Below are 19,567 nucleotides of genomic sequence, written 5' to 3'. Positions count from 1 at the left end.
AGTCTATAGTTTTTTTCTTACAATGTTTTTGTCTGGTTTTGGTTTTAGAGTGACATTGGCCTTGTAAAATGAGTTAGGAAATAGTCCTCTGCTTCTATGCTCTTAAAGAGATTGTAGAGACTTGCCATAATTTCTTCTTTAAGTATTTGGTAGAATTCACCAGTGAGCCAGTCTAGCCCTGGTGCTTTCTGTTTAGAAACATTATTGATTATTGATTCAATTTCTGTAAAAGATACAGGTCTACTCAGAAAAATCTGTTTCTTTTTATGTGAGTTTTGGCAGATTGTGTTTTTAATGGAATTGGTCCTTTCATCTATGTTGCCAAATCTATGGCCATAGAATTGTTCATACTATACCTATATTATTCTTTAACTTCCATGGGATCTGTAGTTATATCCATTCTTTCATTTTTTGGTATTAGTATGTTGTGTGTGCTTTCTATTTTTCTTAGCCTGGCTAGAGGCTTATCAATTTTACTGTTCTTTTTAAAGAACCAGCTTTTGGCCCCCTTAGTTTTTTCTATTGATTTTTCTCTTTTAAATTTCTTTGTACTCTAATTTTTATGATTTCTTTTCTTGTTGTTTACTTTGGATTGATTTTACTTTTGTTTTTCTAGTTTTCTAAGGTGGAAACGTAGATTATTGATTTTAAACCTTTCATCTTTTCTATATATATGCAGTTTGGAGGTCTGAGCACACAATTCTAATCTATGGGGGGATAGTTATCCCCCATACCACCAAGCAGTTCTCTGTGACACCAGCTTGTTGTCCTATAATTTAACTCAATTCTGATACTATCAACCAGAGATGAGATGGCATCAGATCTCACAAGTTAAGGGCTCAATCACACAAGAATGACCTCCTCTCCGCAGCACGGGCGTGCGCACACACACAACACACACACACACACACACACCCTTCAGACACCAGTTGTAAGTCCTGTTTATCAGCTGTGCTTCTGACTAACTGACTATAGATGCGGGGTTCCAACAACTCTCTCAGACTTCACAGGACAGAAGCAAGTTCAGGTTGTTACCTGTAATTCTGATTAAATGGCTATAAATCAGGTGTTTGATTAATTTGCTAGATTGGCTCACAGAGCTCAGAGAAACATTTTTCTTACTGGATTACTAATTTATCATAAAGTATATGATAAAGGATACAGATGCATACGCAGATGGAAGAGATGTATAGGGCGAGGTGTGGGGAAAGGCAGTAGAGCTGCTATACCCTCTCCAGACCTGCCACTCTGCCATCACCTCCACGTGCTCACCACCCGTAATCTCTCTGAACCCTGTCCTTTTGGGTTTTTCTGGAGGCTTGATTGATTACATTATTGCCTATCGGTGATGCAACTCAGATCCAGAGCCTTTCCCTTCACTGGAGGTTTGGAGTGGTGGTGTGGGACTGAAAGTTCCAACCCACTGATCACATGGTTTGCTCCAATCAGCAACTAGCTCCCATTCTTAGGTGAGTTCCAAAAGTTACCTCCTTAACATAACAAAAAGCACCTTTATTCCTCTCCTAACTTAGAAATTTTCAAGGACTTTAGGAACTCTGTGCCAGAAATGGGGATGAAAAACAAATATATATTTTTTATAAATCACAATATATCACAACATGAGATGTTATAAATTTCCCTGTATGCACTGCAATAATTTCATTCCACAAATTCGGGAAGTTGTGTTTTCATTTTCTCATTCAAAATATTTTTAGTATCTCTTGTGATTTTTTTTTTTTTTACCCATGTGTTATTTAAAAGTATAATGTTTAACTTCCACATATTGTAGCATTTTCTAGATCTTTGTGTTACTCATTTCTAGTTAATTTCATTCTGATCTAAGGATAGGTATTGTATGAGTTCTATTTTTTAAACTTGTAAGATGTGGTTTATTACCCTAGATTTGGTCTACCTTAGTGAATGTTATATTTGAGCTTGAGAAGAATGTGTATTTTGCTGCTGTTGGATAAGGTAGTGTATAGATGCCAGTTATCTCCAGTAATTTGTTAGTGTTGAGTTCAACTATGTCCTGATTTTCTTCCTTCTGTATTTGTCCATTTCTGAGAGAGGGGTGTTGAAGTCTGTAGCTATCATAGTGGATGCATCTCCTTCTCCTTGCAGTTATAGCAGATTTTGCATCATGTAGTTTGATGCTCTGCTGTTAAGCATGCGCACCTTAAGAACTGTGACGTCTTTTTGGAAAATCGACCCCGTTGTAACTGTGTCATGCCCGTCTTACTCTTTGATGGCTTTCCTTGATTTGAAGACTGCTGAAAATAACATAGATACTCCTGCTTTCTTTTGATTCATGTTACCGTGGTATATTTTTCTCCATCCATTTACTTTCAATCCATATATGTCTTTATAGTTAAAGTGGGTTTGTTATAGACAACATATAGGTGGGTTATGGTTTTTAGTTCACTCTGAAAATTTCTGCCTTTTAATTGGTATATTTAGACATTGACATTCAAATTGATTACTGATATTGTTGGATTAATATTTACCATATTTGTTACTGTTTTCTATTTGTTGCCTTGCTTTTTGTTCCTAATTTTGTGTTCTGCTCTTCATTTGTTGTTGTGATGTTAATTGAGCATTTTATGTAATTAAATTTTCTCTCCTTTTTTTTTTTAGCATATCACTTATACTTAATTTTTAAACTTTTTCTAGTGATTGTCATAGAGTTTGCAACTAATTCAAGTCTACTACTAAATATCACCATGCCATTTTATGAGTAGTTTGAATACATTATAATAACAAAACAATCTTAATTCTTTTATCTTGCCCCTGGTATCCTTGCTGCGTTCATTTCACTTATATATCAGCATACATAAGCATGTCAATTCTGTGTGTGTCTGTATGTATATATACACGTGACCATATATAATGAAATACAATGTTATTATTTTGAACAAGCTATTACCTGTTAGAACACTTTAGATTAAAAAATAAGTTTTTATTTTACCTTCACTTTCTTCTGATTCAGTTCTCTGTCTTTATGTAGATCCAAGTTTCTGACCTGTAATATTTTCCTTCTCTCTAAAGAATTTCTATGAACATTTTTGGCAAGACAATTCTACTGGCAACAAATTTCCTCAATTTTTGTTTTCTCAGAGTCATTATTTCTCCTTCACTTTTGAAGGATAATTTTTCAGGGTACAGATTTTGAGGATGGTGTTTCTTTTTTTTTTTTTTCTCAAGGCTTTAATATATTTCACTCCATTCTCTTCTTGCCTGCATGGTTGCTGAGGAGAAGTTGGATATCCTTTTTATCTTATTTCTGCTATAAGTAAGATGTTTTTCCTTCTGGCTTCTTTCAGGAATTTTTCTTTATCTTTGACTTTCTGCAATTTGAAAGTGGTATCCCTAAGTGTAGATTTTGTTGTTGTTTTGACATTTATCCTGCTTGGTGTTTTCTGAGCTTTGTTATGTGTGGTTCAGTTTTTGACACTAATTGTTGAAGAAATTTGCAGTTATTATCGTTCAAAAATGTCTCCCGTTACTTTCTATCTTTCTTCTCCTTCTGGTATTCCCATTATTCACATGTTACACATTTTATAGTTGCCCCTCACTCAGTTCTTGGTATTCTGTTCGTTTTTTTTCAGTTTTTGTTCTCTGAGGTTTTGAGTTTCTGAGTATTCTATTAATATATTTTCCAGCTTCGAGATTCTTTTCTCAGTTGTGTTCAGTCTACTAATAAGCCCATCAAAGATCTTCTTCATTTCTGTTGCAGTGTATGTTATTGCTAGCATTTCTTTTTGTTTCTTTCTTAGGATTTCCATCTGGCTGATTACATTTCCCATTTGTTCTTTCATGCTGTCTATTTTGTCCACTAGAGCCATTAGCATATTAATCATAGTTGTTTTAAATTCCCAGTCTGGTAATTCCAACATCCCAGTCATATCTGGATCTTATTTTTTATTTGTCTTTTTCGTGGATAGTGAGATGGGATGTCCCGGTAAAAAGGAGCTGCTGTTAATAGGCCTTTACAAGTGTGGTGGCGAGGTGTGGGTGAGGCAGCAGTCTGCAGTCCTGTGACTAGGTCGTGGTCTTTCCATGATTCTGTGCCTGCGGAATGTGAACTGCAGAAGTGTTTTTCAGCTTTTCCAACCCTGTTAGGTAGGAGAAGATGACTAGACCTGGCTATCGTTGGATATTTTCTTTCCCCAGGTCTGTTAGGCTCCAATAATACCTTAGCTGGTTAGGTTTATTGAACTAATTTCTCCTGAGGGCAGGCCTTTTTAAGAACAAAGTGCTCTGGTGTATTTCACGATGGTTCCTTTTCTTTCCCCTGCTGGAAGCCCGAGAAGATTTTCCTCTCACATTGACTATGGAAACCTGGTTTAGCTCCTGGAGATAAATCTCACAATAAGTGTGGATGCCTCTCTGACTACGGAAGTTGTAGCATTCATCTTCCAGCAATTTATCAATTACAGTTCAGGTTTTCCTACCTGGGCATTGGTTCCCTTGGTGGTTTCCACATGTGCGTCCTTGCTCTGGTTTCCATCATTCTCTGTGTATCTCTCCGATCTGTGGGCAGCGAATCGTCCTGTTCCTCTCTCTCTTTTTGGATCCTAGAATGTTGAACTTTAAGTCTGTTCAGCTTTTTATTTGAGAGGATGGAGTGGTGGCTTCCAGGCTCCTTACCTTCAGAACTAAAAACCTCTCTATTACTTGTTTTTAATCGTTCTTCCTCTTACAGCTGGTTTGCCCTGGATATTGGCAGAGTTGTAGATGTGTACAGCACAGTGAGGATACTGAAGTTCTAGCATTTTGACAGCAGAACTAAGAAGAGGGACTCTAGAACCAGAAATTATCAGGGAAATCACTGAAAGGGAAGAGTGTGTGAACGTTACTCTATAAAATTATGTATCAACTTGGCCCTAAGCTGTACATGTGTGGATATGTTCCAGACTAGAGGTTCTAGCCATTGAATAAGACAAGATAAAAAGTAAAAGTCATGCATATTGGAAAGGAAAGAATAGAACTATGCTTTTTCACAGATGACATAATTGTCTACAGAAAAATTCTTAATGAATTTGCACACAAAATTCTAGCACTAGTAAGCAAGTGCTAGATACAGGGTTCTCTCATAAAAATAATTTATATTTCTCTGTATTGACAATGTGTAGTAGGAAACCAAATTTAAAATATCTTTAACAGAGGTTCAAAGTTTTAAATATTTTAAATGTGTCCAAAACGTGTAGGATTTATGTGCTAAAATCTACAAATTGCTGATGAAATAAATCAAAGTCCAAAATAAAAATTGAGGTGTGTTGTATTCATATATAGGAAGATTCAACGTAGTAAAGGTGTCATTAAATTGATGTATAGATTTAACACAATACCAATTAAAATCCTGGCTGGATTTGTTTGTTGATATAGGCAAGGTGATTCTAAAATTTATATGGAAAGTCAAAGTAATTAGGGTAGCTAAAATGATTTTGATAAAGAATAAAGTGAGAGAATCATACTTATTTGGCTCCAAAATTCACTATGAAGCTATAATAATGCAGACAGCGTAGTATTAGCAAAGTGACAGACATACGCATTAGTGGAACAGCATAGAGTTCAGAAACAGTCCCGCACAAATATGGACAATTGATTTTTGGCAGAGGAGCAAAAGCAGTCTAAGGGAGGAAGGACAGTCATATGCCAAACAATGAGCCTCGACATAAACCTCACACCTTATAAAAAATTAACTCTAAATGTAAAATATAAACCTGTAGAAGTTTTAGTGAAAACATAAGAGAAATAGCTTTGGAATCTAGGCTAGGCAAAGTTGTTTTAGACATGACACCAAAAGCGTGATGCATTAAAAGAAAATAATTGGTAAATTTGATTTTGACTTCATCAAAGTTAAAACCTTTTATTCTGCCAAAGATGCAATGAAAAGACATGCCACAGACTGGAGGAAGATGATGGAAAAATCACTTATTTTATGAAGGATTTATATCAAGAATATATATTTTTAAATCTTTCAAACCTCAGTAAGAAAACATAAAATCCAATAATCCAATTTTTAAAAATTGGCAGAAGACTTGAACAGACACTTCACCAGAGAAATATGAAGATGCCAGAATAGCACATGAAAAGATCTCCCACGTCACTAACGAACAGGGAAATGCATATTAAAACCACTATGAGATAACAACTGTACACCTAGGACAAAGTAAAATATACTCATGGTGTCAAGTGCTGGCACAAGTATGAAGAGCAACTGGGACCCAGTGGTACAGCCACTCGGGCAGTTCGGTAGTTTCTTATAAAGTGAAACATACACCTGTCATATTAATCTTTCTATTTCTGGGGGGTTGTTCATGTAAAAACCCTTATATGAACATTTATATAGTCCTATTCATAACTACTGTCAAACATATATATATCAAGTATACACCAACTGTTTTAATCTAACCAAGCAATGGAATACTATTCAGCAATTGTAAGGAATACACTTTTGATACATGCAATTACTTGGATGAATCTCAAAGGTAGTATGTTGAGGCCAAGGAGATATTCAGAAGATTACATTCTATATGATTCCATTTACATGATATTCATGAAAAGGCAAAACTAGAGTGATGGATAAGAGAGAAGTAGTTACCCAAGGTTATGAGTGCTGGGAGAATGTGACTGCAAAAGTGTAGAGAGATAGGATAAATAAATGTTTTGGTGTTATGGAACTGGTCTGTTTCTTGCTTGTGGTGGGGTTCTATAAATTTATGTATCTAATGTTCTCAGAATTGTATACACACACACAAAGAAAAGAAACAAAGAAGTCAGTTTACCTGCATAGATCATTTAAAAAATAAAATTAGTTATAACAAGATTAGAAAATTCCTGGGCATACAAGTATATAAAACCTAAATATCAAATAATTATTTTAGCTTTGTGTGTAGTCAGCTGTTTTAACAATTATTTTCTTTCTTTGGTAATTTCATCACTTGTAGGGTACATTTTTACTCCTGCTTCTGTTAAATAGGCTGGGGCTTGGTTGAAAGTGGAGCCAGCACCATTTGGTCTTCCTACTGTGGCACGTTTTAATCTCAAAGGGCATTAGAGTACTCATATGTTGTTAAGATCACACGTGTGTATTCTAACCTGTTTCTGTTTTTTCTTTGAAATTTTGAATTTCTTAGGTGTTAGGAAGTTACATTAAATTTGTAAAGTATTCATGTACTCTGGATTATGTGTTGTTCCTAAAATGGTGCTGCCACTTGTAACATGTCCAGGAAGTTTTCATCAAGGGACTAGGGCATTTAGAGCGTTGTGAGTGGTTCTTTGTTGGTAGGGGTTAAATTGCAAACTGTTGCGCTTTGAGACTTACTTCTTTTACATTGGAGCCTTTTTAGTGAATATCTATCGACTATTTATAGAGAATTATGAATGGAGCTGATCAAAACACTGTTTTGTTTTTAGACAAAGCACTAGTATAAATAGTGGTAGATACCATATACTACTATAACTGTGTCATAAGAGGTTTAGAATTAATTCATTTACATCTACGAATTTTTAAATTCTGTTCCTTTGTAAGACAAATTGTGACACTTTTCAATGACACTTTTATAAACACTGATTTTTTTGGTTATAATATATTTTGTCAGAAATAAAATAGGCTGATGGAATATAAAATCAAAATTTGTTACTAAAGGAAGGTAAGAATGTGTAATAGCTTGACTACCTTCTAATAGAGCCTTTAAAGAATGCTCTTAAATAGCCATGACAGAGGTAGCAATTCAGTTCAGAAGGCTGCCTGTTTCCTTGTGGGGCTGAAAGAAAATGTAGAAATTACTGAGTAGAGATTTCATGGCTAAGGGCAGGCATAGTGATTTCATGTACTACCCAGTGTATTCCATCTGTCCTTACATTTTACTGTGTGCATTTCACTGTTTTCCTTATTTGATTCTGCAGATAAATATATTCTACTCATTTTGGCATATATCTCCACTTGAGTCTGAACTGATGAATGTGACAGTTTGTGTATTAGGATTCTTTATGTATGTAGGCAGGTAGGCAGTGGTCTTTGAGATAGCATCTTCAGGAATACATTGTCTAAAAGTGACTATTAAATGTACGTGGAGTTAGAAACTTTTGGTTTAGACCTTTCTAATTTTGAATTATGGAGGAATTTAACTTGACTAACTTATTGTGAGATTTTTTTGTGTTGATGGAAATTAATTGCATTGAGTATGAAATTATCTTGGGGATGGACTTGAGTTGATTTCTTTTACAGTTTATTCCTGCTATGATTACTCTTGTCTTGGAAGAGTTTTGTAGTGTACAAAATAGCAGAAAAACTATGGTATTAAATATTTTATATAATTTTCATTATCTTTTGCAAGATTTCAATGTATGTCAATACTAAATTAGGCTAAGAGATGAAACTTTATGAAAAAGTCAAATGATTTTACCCACTGACTGGTACCTTAAATCTTATTGGAACTTAATCTGCTTCTGAATTTATTCTGACAATTACTTTTCCTCTGTAGTGTTTCTTAAGAGATTAAAAACATCCTTTCATAAAGAGAAGAGGTGTTAAATCTCAGGGGGAATCTTTAATTTTAACATTATTAATTCCACTCTTCTTAATATATTTAAACACCATCTAGCTGAGGTACTTTGCTTGTTTCAGTACAAAGTAAATGGAAAAGCCAGTTTCTGTATTCTAAGAACTACCTTTGATTGACACTTGGGTTATATATTCAACATTAATCATTTCAGTTATAAATTAGGTCTATCTTTATGATATATTTCATCTTTAATTAATAAGACACGTCAAATAATAAAACTTTTGGGTTCAAATTACATGAGTTATCTACATTAGTTATTTTGAAAAATAAATAATGGATAAAGTAATTTTAAAACCAAGTAAAAAACCTGTATTTATATAAATTTTAATGGAACCTAAATACAGTGTGCTTTTTCATTAAAAACAGAATTTAGTTATGTTCATACATAGTTATTAAATATTCTTGGGTATTTGTGGGCCAAGACTGTTTTGGTTTCTTTAATAATATGGACTAGAAAGCTCTGGAGATATTAATAAATATACTAAGCCATTAAAGGTATTATTATACTGTTTCCTTCCTTTTTCCTAAGGTCTAGCCATTTATAAGTATGACACTTGAAATACATATTATTTCCTAACTTAATTGAAGCTTATAAAGAATTGGAAGATGGTAATTATTTTTAAGAAATAACTCTATAGATTATTAGTGTCATTTTCCTTAAAGGAGACAGAAATAAAAACCCTTAACCATTTCTGAAGTAGAATTTCTACTTACAGAACATATGTTACAATGTCTGTTGAAAAGTTTAGCAGTTTTACTTTAAAAATCAGAACACTTTTTGTCTACCAAGTAAAATATCGTGAACATCGTTTCTAGGTATTGCTATACTTTTCAAGAGAATGTTCCATGTTTTATATACTAGTTTTGGCTGACACAGATACCTGCTTTTGATTTATCCTTTATATTTAGATCCCCCACAGAAGAACTGATGTGTCTAGACAGGAAGTGGTATGTAGGAGATATAGGAATGGGCTGAAGTATCCTTTATATTTGCCTTTGTATCTAGGGGAGTTGGAAATAGGCAAGAATGGAGAGAAATTTTGTATGGCAGTACACAGAATTTTGCAAGTTTATTGTGAGCCCTGCAGCAATCCGATGCATTTTAGTTACTGGTAAGTTTGTTAAATTATGTTTGAAAATGTACCTCTTCGAAGATGGTCATCTATTTACTATTACGTCCACCATGTCAAATATACCTATTTTAAAGATTTTTTGAAAAGATGTGGTATTGCTATTGCATTGGGTTTTAGGTGTAAATTAAAAATACCTTTGTTAGTGAATGCATTTGACTTTTCACTTGTCATAGTTAAAATTGAAGTGAAATTAACATGTGGATAGCATAGTCATGTATTAAGATTTTGGAATGATGAAATTAATATTTCTGATTTTGTAATGGAGCTCTACTGTGTTTAGAAGTCTGAGTTAATTCATTAGATGTTTGTGAGCAAGAGCTGTCTACCTTTGACTTCTGACATAAAAGAAAATAAAAATCCATGGCATCCTTATAATTTTATATGGTTCTACAGAGTAGAGTGATTTTATTGTAAGCAATGCTTTTTGCATTTTTTTCATGGACCACAGGGACCATAGTGATGCATTTCCAGTCTTTCTTTTTGGCAGTGGTGATGTGTAGGAATCCTAGTCATCTTTCTCTCTAAATCACTAACTCAGGTGTAGGTAAGAATTTCATGAGATGATTAGGAAATTGTGTAATCTCTATGCAGTAATTGTCATCATTCTTTTTAAACATTTAGGCAGAAGTATCATGTATAATAGTATCTGAGCAATTATTTGTGAAGTGTCTGACTATTAAAACAATCTAGTCCATTTTAATAGTTGTTTTGCTTTACGGAAACATTTAAAAAATCCCAAGGAATTCGTTGATAGTTGTATTTTTCTTGTAAATGTCTACCTTTGACTTTAGGAAAAAGTGAAAGAATATAATTGATTTGTATTACTAGTTTACTTTTTTTTGTGGTTTAAAGATACAGGGCTAGATAATGTAATTGAATTTTAATTTCCTGTAATGAAGTACTTTATTTCCAGATATACTATATTTTTTTCTAGCGGAAATGTAATCCATTAAACTACTGCTTTTTATAATAATGATAATGATAATTTTGCCATTAATTATTTTTATGAGACTATTTCTTATTTGAACAAGAATAGGCAATTATCAGAGAACTGTGTTGTCATTTCTATTGAAATCAGAAGAGCTGGAATGACTTCAGAGGATAGAATAACTTTAGATTCCTTTTGGGCCTTGATAATTTTCAAATTTTCCTCATTACCAAATTTTCTTAATTTCTTGTAGGAATGAGTACTTGTGCTTTTGAAATAAATTTAGTAGTGTGTGATTTTACCCATTCTTGCGAATATAAAAAGGCAGTTTAGGATACTTTGTAAAGCACTGTAAATAGATAATATTTTAATTGCTGATAAAGTCTGTTTTATAGTCACTTATTGCTATAAACTACGGTAAGCATATAATTAGGAATGCTATCTTCTATCAGTGCTGCTCGTTGCAAATTGTTCTATGTAACTGTGTGAAGTAATACATTATTAAAACTTAATTCAATGCAATCATTTATTTTTCTTTTGTTTCTTCCTCATTCAACAGACACCTTAAGTGCTTTATGTTTGTCCTGTACATATCTTCGTGTGCTTTTAGGTGTTGTGTATACTGTCACTTTTCATTTTAATATTACATAAATCATTTTCTCTGCTCTCATGAACTTTTCCTGAGGTCATATGTGGACATAAGTAACATTGCCTATTTCCCTAGATGTTTTTTGGAAAATATAAGTTGTTTATGAAAAATAGGTCTAAATGAAATGTTTATTTAAAATATAGGCATGTTTTTCCAAAGCAATCTTGTGTACATATATAAAATTCTCTAAGATAGCATGTACTTCCAAAGAATATTATAATAAAGTCTTTGTTATGGACAAGTGACATATTTGTGGGTGTGTTTCTTTTGTTAGATTTACTAGAAGCAGAGAATATATATGTGTGTAGGTAAATTTTGATATTTTGCTTTGGAATGTAAAAAAAAACTACACAGTTATGTGTCAATTTATGCTATTTAATTTTAAAGTGATAAAACTACTTTTCTCTTGCTTGTGAGAAAATATATTGCTGCATAATACAAGGTATGATTATCATTGTTAGCAAAATAGAGATTAGATTTGCATATGGTTGTTATCTTTTGGCATAATAAATACTGAATTTGAACACTATGTTTATAATCAACATTTGATGATTTCATAATAAAATTATCTGTACTTTACATGCAGTGCTACTCTTTTGGCATTCCTGGTTGAACTACTTAAAAGTTCAGTAGCCATGCAAGAACAGATGCTGGGTGGAAAAGGCTTTTTAGTCATTGGCTACTTACTTGAAAAGGTAAGTGATTTGTAATGATGGTTTTATTGTGTAGCTTTCACAGATAGACAGCTGGCAATCACTAATTATATTTTTTCTATAGTTTCCTTTTCTATTGACTGTGCAGAGGCCATCTTTTGGGCTAATTCACATTTTTATATTATGCGCTTAGACATAGTGGTGTAGACATTGAACTAAACTGGGTGTTAGAATACTGTATAATTAAGAAATTTTGAACGAAAATAGAAACTAAAGGAAAATTCTTTTGTTTACTTCTATTCAAAGTTTCCAGGTTTTCTCTCTTAAATATTTTTTTTCTAGTTTCTTTGCTATTTTTATTCAAACTAAGTTTCTAAGAGATTTTATCAACTTTGCTTTATTTGATTTACTTTGTTATTTTAGCTTTATTTTTCAATTATAAGGTAACAAATCTTTATTTTTTAACAACAGAAATAGTATGTTGTGCTTTGTTACTGCTTTTAATGTATTTGAATATTTAAAGTATCTTTTCTCTAATCAGTACATAGTATAAACAATACAAATTAGATGGGTTTAATTTTTCCTGTCTTGTGTCATTTATGTCCTGGTTTTATGACCTTTGCTTTAGTCATACCTATGCTATTATATAATGATTGCTGAATTTCTGATAATGGTCTTACAGGAGTTTGCTGGTATTGTGTGATTTCCTTTAAAAATTAAAATGGAATTTCATGAATGAAAGTATGTTTGTTTTCCTAAAGAAATATTTATTACCCCATTAGCTCTCTCAGACCTCTTGTTATTAGTTAACTCTAACATTTAGCTGCTCTGAAAATGGAACTTTTGAGAAATAATCAAGATGAAACCTTCACTAAAAAGAACAAACTTATTTTTCTCTTGGGAAATAAAATCGAGAAGACTTTTGGAGATAGTTTTTTCACCTCAGATTATTCTACATTTGAAATCTTTGTAATCTGTCATTTCTTTGACACAGGACTCTCCTTACTGGAAGGAGTGGTGACCGAGGAGTGGTAGATCGATCACTGACAGAATTTCTTTATTGAGATAATTATTTATGTAACATTATTAAGATTTTCATTAAGACTGTTACAGTTGTTTTTTAATCATGGAAAACTATTTTCCTATATTCAGAGTATTAATATTAAGAAGTGCTTAGAAGATTTATGTTAAATTTCATTTTATATGAATGCTATGTAATGAAATGTCTTTGTAACACGACGGTTACAAAGTTCCTGACAAGATCCCTGTCAGGAACTGCTCCTTAAATACAGTTTTCGTATTTACTCAGGGTTTATCAGCATAATTCTAAAGTGAGCCTTTTTTGTTTTTACAATTAACACTTAGCTTAAAGTTCGAAATATTGTGAAAAGACTTTAAATTAAATATATAGACGTAGTTCTTCCTCTTTCTCAGAATTAATAATCTTAAAAATATATTGTCAATTTAGTGAATATAAATGTTATGTCATTGTGGTTTTAATTTGCATTTTAAAAGATTTTGAATAAGATTGGACATATTTATATATATATTTATTGGACATCCATTTTTTCTGTGTATGAGGTATTCATGGCTTTTGTCAATTTTTCCTACTCCCTCTAAGACCCCCTATTCCAAGGCAACCTATAATCTACTTTTTGTCTCTCTGATTTTGCCTATTCTAGGTATTTCATATAATGTGGAATCATATATTTGTTCTTTTGTATCTGTGTTTTTTCACTTAGGATATTGCTTATAAGATTCATCTATTTTGTAGTATATATCAGAATTTCACTCCTTTTTATGACTGGATGATATCGCATTGTGTGTGTGTGTGTGTGTGTGTGTGTGTGTGTGTGTGTGTGTATGGATATTTGTGTTGTTTCTATCTTTTGGCTACTATGAATAATGATGCTATGAATGTTCAAATATAAGTTTGTGTGTACTCATATGTTTTTATTTCTCTTAGGTAGATACCTATGAATTGATTTGCTGGGTCCTATGGTAACATTAAGTTTAACCATTTGAGAAACTACCAGACTATTTTCCGAATTTCCACCACTTTAAATTCCCATTAGCACTGTATGAGGTTTTCAATTTTTTCACATCCTTGTCAATACTTGTAATTGTTCATGTTTTTTACTTTAGCCTTCCTCGGGGTTTTGAAATATATCATTTTTTATTTGCATTTCTGTGATGTCTCAGGATATTGAGAACCTTTTCATGTGTTCATTGCCTATTTGTGTGTGTGTGTGGAATGTCTATTCAGTACTTTATTTTTAAAAAATGGGTATTTGTCTTTTAAAATATTTTTTAGATTATTTATTTATTTATTGTGGTATTTATCTTTTTATTAGTGAGTTGTGGGAGGTTTTTATTCTATATACTAATCTTTTATTAGGTATATGATTTACAAAGATAGTCTTCCATTTACGTGTATATCACATTGTGGTTTCAATTTGCATTTCCCTGATGACAAAGTAAGTTGAGCATTTTCATATGTTTGTCTTTTTCGTTATCCTCTTTTGTTAAACACCTGTTCAATGTGTTTACCCTTAGCCGCTTTCATTTGGATTGTCTGTCATTTTCTTATTGATTTGTGGAAATTCTGTATATGTCCCGGGTTTGAGTCCTTTGTTGAGTATGTATGGGAAATGTCTTGTCCTCTGTGGCTGCCTTTTCATTCTCTTAGTGATGTTTTTGATGAAAAACAGTCCTTAATTTTAATATGTGTCAAATTTTCACTTTCTTTTATGATTAGCCTATTTTAGATCCATATGTATTTCAAAGCCATGGGACTCAAAAATTGTGGGTTTTTTATTTTTTCACATTTATATTTCCAATCCATTTGGAGTTAAATTTTCTGTATGGCATGAGGTATAAGGGTTACAGTTTTCTCTCTCTCTCAATCCCCCCCTATATATATATATATATATATATATATATATATATATATATATATATATACACACACACACACACACACCTCTATATCTAACTGGTCCAGTGCTGTTTATTGGAAAGACAATTTTCGACTGCATTGCAATCTAATCTTTGCAATAAATCAGCTGACCATATAGAAATGGGATTAATTCCGGGGTCTTATCTGTTGTATTTATTTTTCTATTTTTCAGGGAGTATAACACTGTCTTAATTTGTATAGCTTTTTAGTACATCTTCATAACTCATAGTATGTCATCTAGTTTATTCTTCAGAATTGCCTTGGTTATTATTGGGTCTTTGCATTAGCATATACATCAGCTTGTCAGTGTTCACCAATACATGCTAGGATTTTCATTGTATTATATTGTTATTTTTATGTTGAATCTTCTAGTTCATATACTTAGTATATTTTTCTATTTATTTAGGTCGCTTTGGAAGTTTTCTGAGTGGAAAACTTTCTGATTTTTTCTTATATTTGATGCTTTAAATTTTTGTTTTTTGTCATTGGTATATAGAAATATACTTGGTGTTTATATTGACCTTTTATATACTGATCTTGCTATTCAAAATCTAGTACTTTGTAGATTTCTCCAAAAAATTTTCTTTGTAGAGAATCATGTGTCTTAGAATGACAGTATTTTTCTTTCTAATTAGTCTTTTTTATTTTTTTTCTCTTGCCTTATTGTACTATCTAAGACTTTCAGTATGGTGTTGAATCGAAGTTCTAATAGTGGGTTTCCCTATCTTATTCACTTGTAGTCAGACTAGTGCTCTAAAATATGCCAGAGCTTAACTACTTCAACCTTCTTGGAGTAAAAAAGTCCCAAGTCTCACTTCTACGTGTCTTAATATTCTCCTTGCTTTCTCTGTTGCAGCCGCACTGACCATACAAAAGGCTCTTTGCCTTCCTTGTAAAAACTAAAATGTGTCCATCTCAGGGCTTTTTGCATTGTTTTCTCATTGCTTTTTCCCATAGATAAACCACATGGCTTGCTTGATTCTACACTTCATTTAGGATATTGCTTATGACAGACACCTTATCAAAGACATCTTCCCTGATCACTCTAAATAGAATAGTAGAATAGTACCGCTTCTATAACCATCACTCTCTACTCTGCTAATTTTTTACAGCACCATTCTGACATTTTTTTTTTCACTTGTTTATTTTCTGCCTCCTTTCACTAGAACATAACTTCATGAAAGCAGGGACAATATATTTTTTTCACACCTTATTGCTGTATCTTGAACACATAAAAGCGTGCCTGCCTCAATAAATACTTATTGAATTACATAAATGAAAAACACTTGTATGCTTGTTTGATTGCTTAAAAAGAATAGCCTTTTCAACTATCAGATGAATGTTTACACTATTTTATTTTTAAGCATCAGCTGTCATGTGTCGTGTAAATAAAGGTTCAATTTTTATTTTGTCATCAGTGAATAACAAGTTAATGGTTAACTGTCTTAGCTTTATCTCTTTGTCTTAGAAGTTGTTAGTTATAAAGGAAGGTAGTCTAATAAGAGAACTTCTTATTAATCACATTTATACTGTTCCATGAAAAACTTTTAAGGTATTTTTGTTTTGTTGTATTTTGCCAAAGTGTGAGTTTTTAGAAAATTTAGAGTCTATATTATATAATCAATATTTTTGGTTGTGGTTAATAAAAATTTTTATTCAAAGTGACTTAAACAAAGAAGTATGTTTGCTAATGTAACTTAGTCTGGTGATTGGTGGCCTGTCAGTACTGTTGAGAAGAGTTTAATGCAAGGCTCGCTAGAAAGCTGTGAGTATTGTTAGGGGGAATCAGCATGGTTTGAAGAGATGAGGGATGAGCGTTTAGCATAACTCAGAGTAAGTTATTGCAGCTATAGGAGAAATGTACCTGATTGGAGTATGGCCTTCAAAAGGGGAATATAATGTATTGAGCTGAAGGGGTGAAGCCAGGGAAATAAATACCGCAATTCAGTTTTTCCCATCCTTTAATTTCCTGCTGGTGTCTCAAGCTAGTCAAACCCAACTGGAAGCCAATAGGCGAGGGAACCTACCAAGGAGAAATAGAACCTACCAAGGGGAAGATTGGAGAGATCAGTATAGCCAGCAAAACATGCATGCAGTAAATGGAGCTTCAGGGTTTGGTTATCTGAGTCTCGGTTACGTCATGAAAGACCCAGGTTTTTTCTGTATCTCTGCTCTGCCATCTGTAATGATTTATGCTAGAGCTGCTATCCAGGTGATAATAAGATTGCCAGGTGCACTTGGTGCTCTAGGCCTTCCCACCTTGGTGGAGGGAGAGAGAGTGCCTTTCTCCCAATTCCTGAACAAGAGCCTCCCCTCCAGTTTGATTAATCAGCCTAGGTCTTGGCCTACTTTGAACTAATCGTTGCCATGAAAATTTTGATGCTGGGTCTCTGAACCAATCATTTCCTGCCCCTGTTAACAACATACAAGTGATTCATATAGGATATTCATATAGTATATTTGGAGCTCAATCTTGGTGTCCCAGGAGGAGTGAAATGGATATTGAATATCAACTACTTTATGATGTACCTCTACTAATTAAAATCATTTCCATAATTTAATTAACATATAATGCATGTTCTGTATATATAGAATTGTTTCCGCAGTACAAATGAACATTTCTGGCAATCCATTCTGTCGTGGGCTGCTCTAAATGTGGGAAAGATGTCTTAACTGAGTAGTAATTTCTCTGTTACATCTGTTGCTCCTATTTGATTTAGTTATAATTTCTTTCTAGTTTCTCACATTCTACTTCCAAATATATTTAGTCGCATCTCATATAGTACTTCTTACAAAATATGTATTCAGTTACCACACACAAGTAATGTCATATAGTGTACATTACAGAGCTTGCATTTTACAGATTTATAACTAAAGTATCCAAGTATGAATTTCTTTTAAAAATAGCTTTACTTGAGAAAATGAAAGCAAATATAAAATTAAAAAAAATATTTTAAAGAAATCAATCAAACTGAACACATTAAAACAGAGTTGGATGTCTTTCATCCTTTCCTCTTCTAATCAGTTTTGCTTTATCTGTTCTAGTCTTACTGTATTTTTTAATTTGCCATGCATTTAGTTAAACATTTACTGAAGAATTATGGCAGGCACCAGACAGATAAAGATGAATAAGATAGTATCCATTTTTATATCAGGCAACAAAGATGTGTGAATAAGTAACAGCAACACAAGGCAGAAGGAATATGTACTACTTACAGGTAAATAGAACATGACGTTAAAGAGAACATTAATTTTTTGTTGAGTAGGAGTTTAAGTGGGCTAATTACAAAGCACAATTTTAGAAAAATATTTCCTAAAGATCAATTTTAGAAGTAAAAATTACTACCCAATGACATTAATTGCTATGAAACAAAACGGACACATTTTTTTTTAGTAATGTGGAAGGCATCCTGTGATGCTTCTAACATAACTTATAACGTGGAACAAGTTGAAAACTTGTTTTCAAATTATGAATTACTTCCTCAAATCAATAGTTTCATAATGGTCAATCTGATTTTATATTCCTTTACTGTTCTTTATAAAAACATGATAATTTTTATCGGATAAGATCTGATCTCTGAGAATGCTTATCTAGGAACAGGATCTCAAGGTTCTATTTCAGAGTTGAAAACATAAAAGTAGAATTTATCAGATAATGTTCTTGAAACCATTATTACTGAATAAAAATAGAATGTATAAGATAAGCCATCTGAAATTGTAACTAATGAAGGAGCTGGCTGGAGCTTGAAACAACCATTGATCTCTTATCTACTTTTCCTATCCATGAATAAAATAGTTTAGAATTTAAAAGTATTGTATTCTTTTCATTAAAGTTCCTTTAAAATGAGTGCCCAATCTTTGTTTTGTTTTGTTTTTTTTACTCAAATATTTATCTGTTTTTGTTCGCCTTCCTCACATTAATTATTTAGCTATTTCTTGGAATCATTTCCTACATCTTCTTATAAAATTTTCATGTAAAGTTATGTTCTAAAGCTTGGTTTGAATTTTGTAGGACTATTGCTTATCTGCTCACCATTGGTGTTTGGTCAAACACACAAGCCTACTAATACAAAATCATTGCTAGCCTTGTCATACTTCAAACTAATTAAATGCCACCTTCTCAGTAATACCTTCTTTTAACTACCCTTTTACAAATTTCTAATCCACCCCATGTTTTTTTGATACACTTATTAAATCCTAACATGTTACATATTTTACCATTTTGTTTATTGTATATCCCCACTTTCTTGTTCCTTAGAATGTAAGTTTTATGAGGGCAGGTTTTTTTTCTTCCAGTTTTGTTAACTGTTCTTTCTGCTGTGCCAAGGAAAATATCTGGAAAATAGTAAATATGCAACATGTATATTTTCCAAATAACTACATGAAAAGTATTGCTCTCTACCATTAAGGTAAAGGAAATGGCTGCAAGGGTTTCACGATGGAGAAAACAGATGAAACAAACGTGTTTTATACATGTAATTGGCCCAAAGAAATATTTTGTTTGGCTCAATGGAAAGATTGTAGTTTTGAACTTTATTTCCTTTAGGTATCTTGAACCTGAAGAGGAGTCATCACCACTCTTTATTGTCTCCTATCCTAGTTCATACATTCTTGCTACTTGTGTATTGTAATCATTGGGGTTTGTGACCCCTTACGTAGAGGTATGAAAATGTGT

At 32.6% G+C, this 19,567-nt stretch overlaps 1 protein-coding gene across 1 annotated transcript in view; it reads left to right on the top strand.

Moving 5' to 3' along the window:
* Nucleotides 1-19,567, top strand: part of NBEA (neurobeachin) — a 658,659-nt gene that overhangs the window by 125,065 nt on the left and 514,027 nt on the right. The window contains 1 exon segment of the mRNA XM_033103847.1: nt 11,867-11,975. Coding sequence (XP_032959738.1) covers nt 11,867-11,975 — 109 coding nt within the window.

Source organism: Rhinolophus ferrumequinum, chromosome 4, assembly GCF_004115265.2.
Source record: "Rhinolophus ferrumequinum isolate MPI-CBG mRhiFer1 chromosome 4, mRhiFer1_v1.p, whole genome shotgun sequence".
NCBI lineage: Eukaryota > Metazoa > Chordata > Mammalia > Chiroptera > Rhinolophidae > Rhinolophus > Rhinolophus ferrumequinum.
The sequence above is the reverse complement of the archived record's forward strand: the minus strand, read 5'-3'. Positions and strand labels throughout refer to the sequence as shown.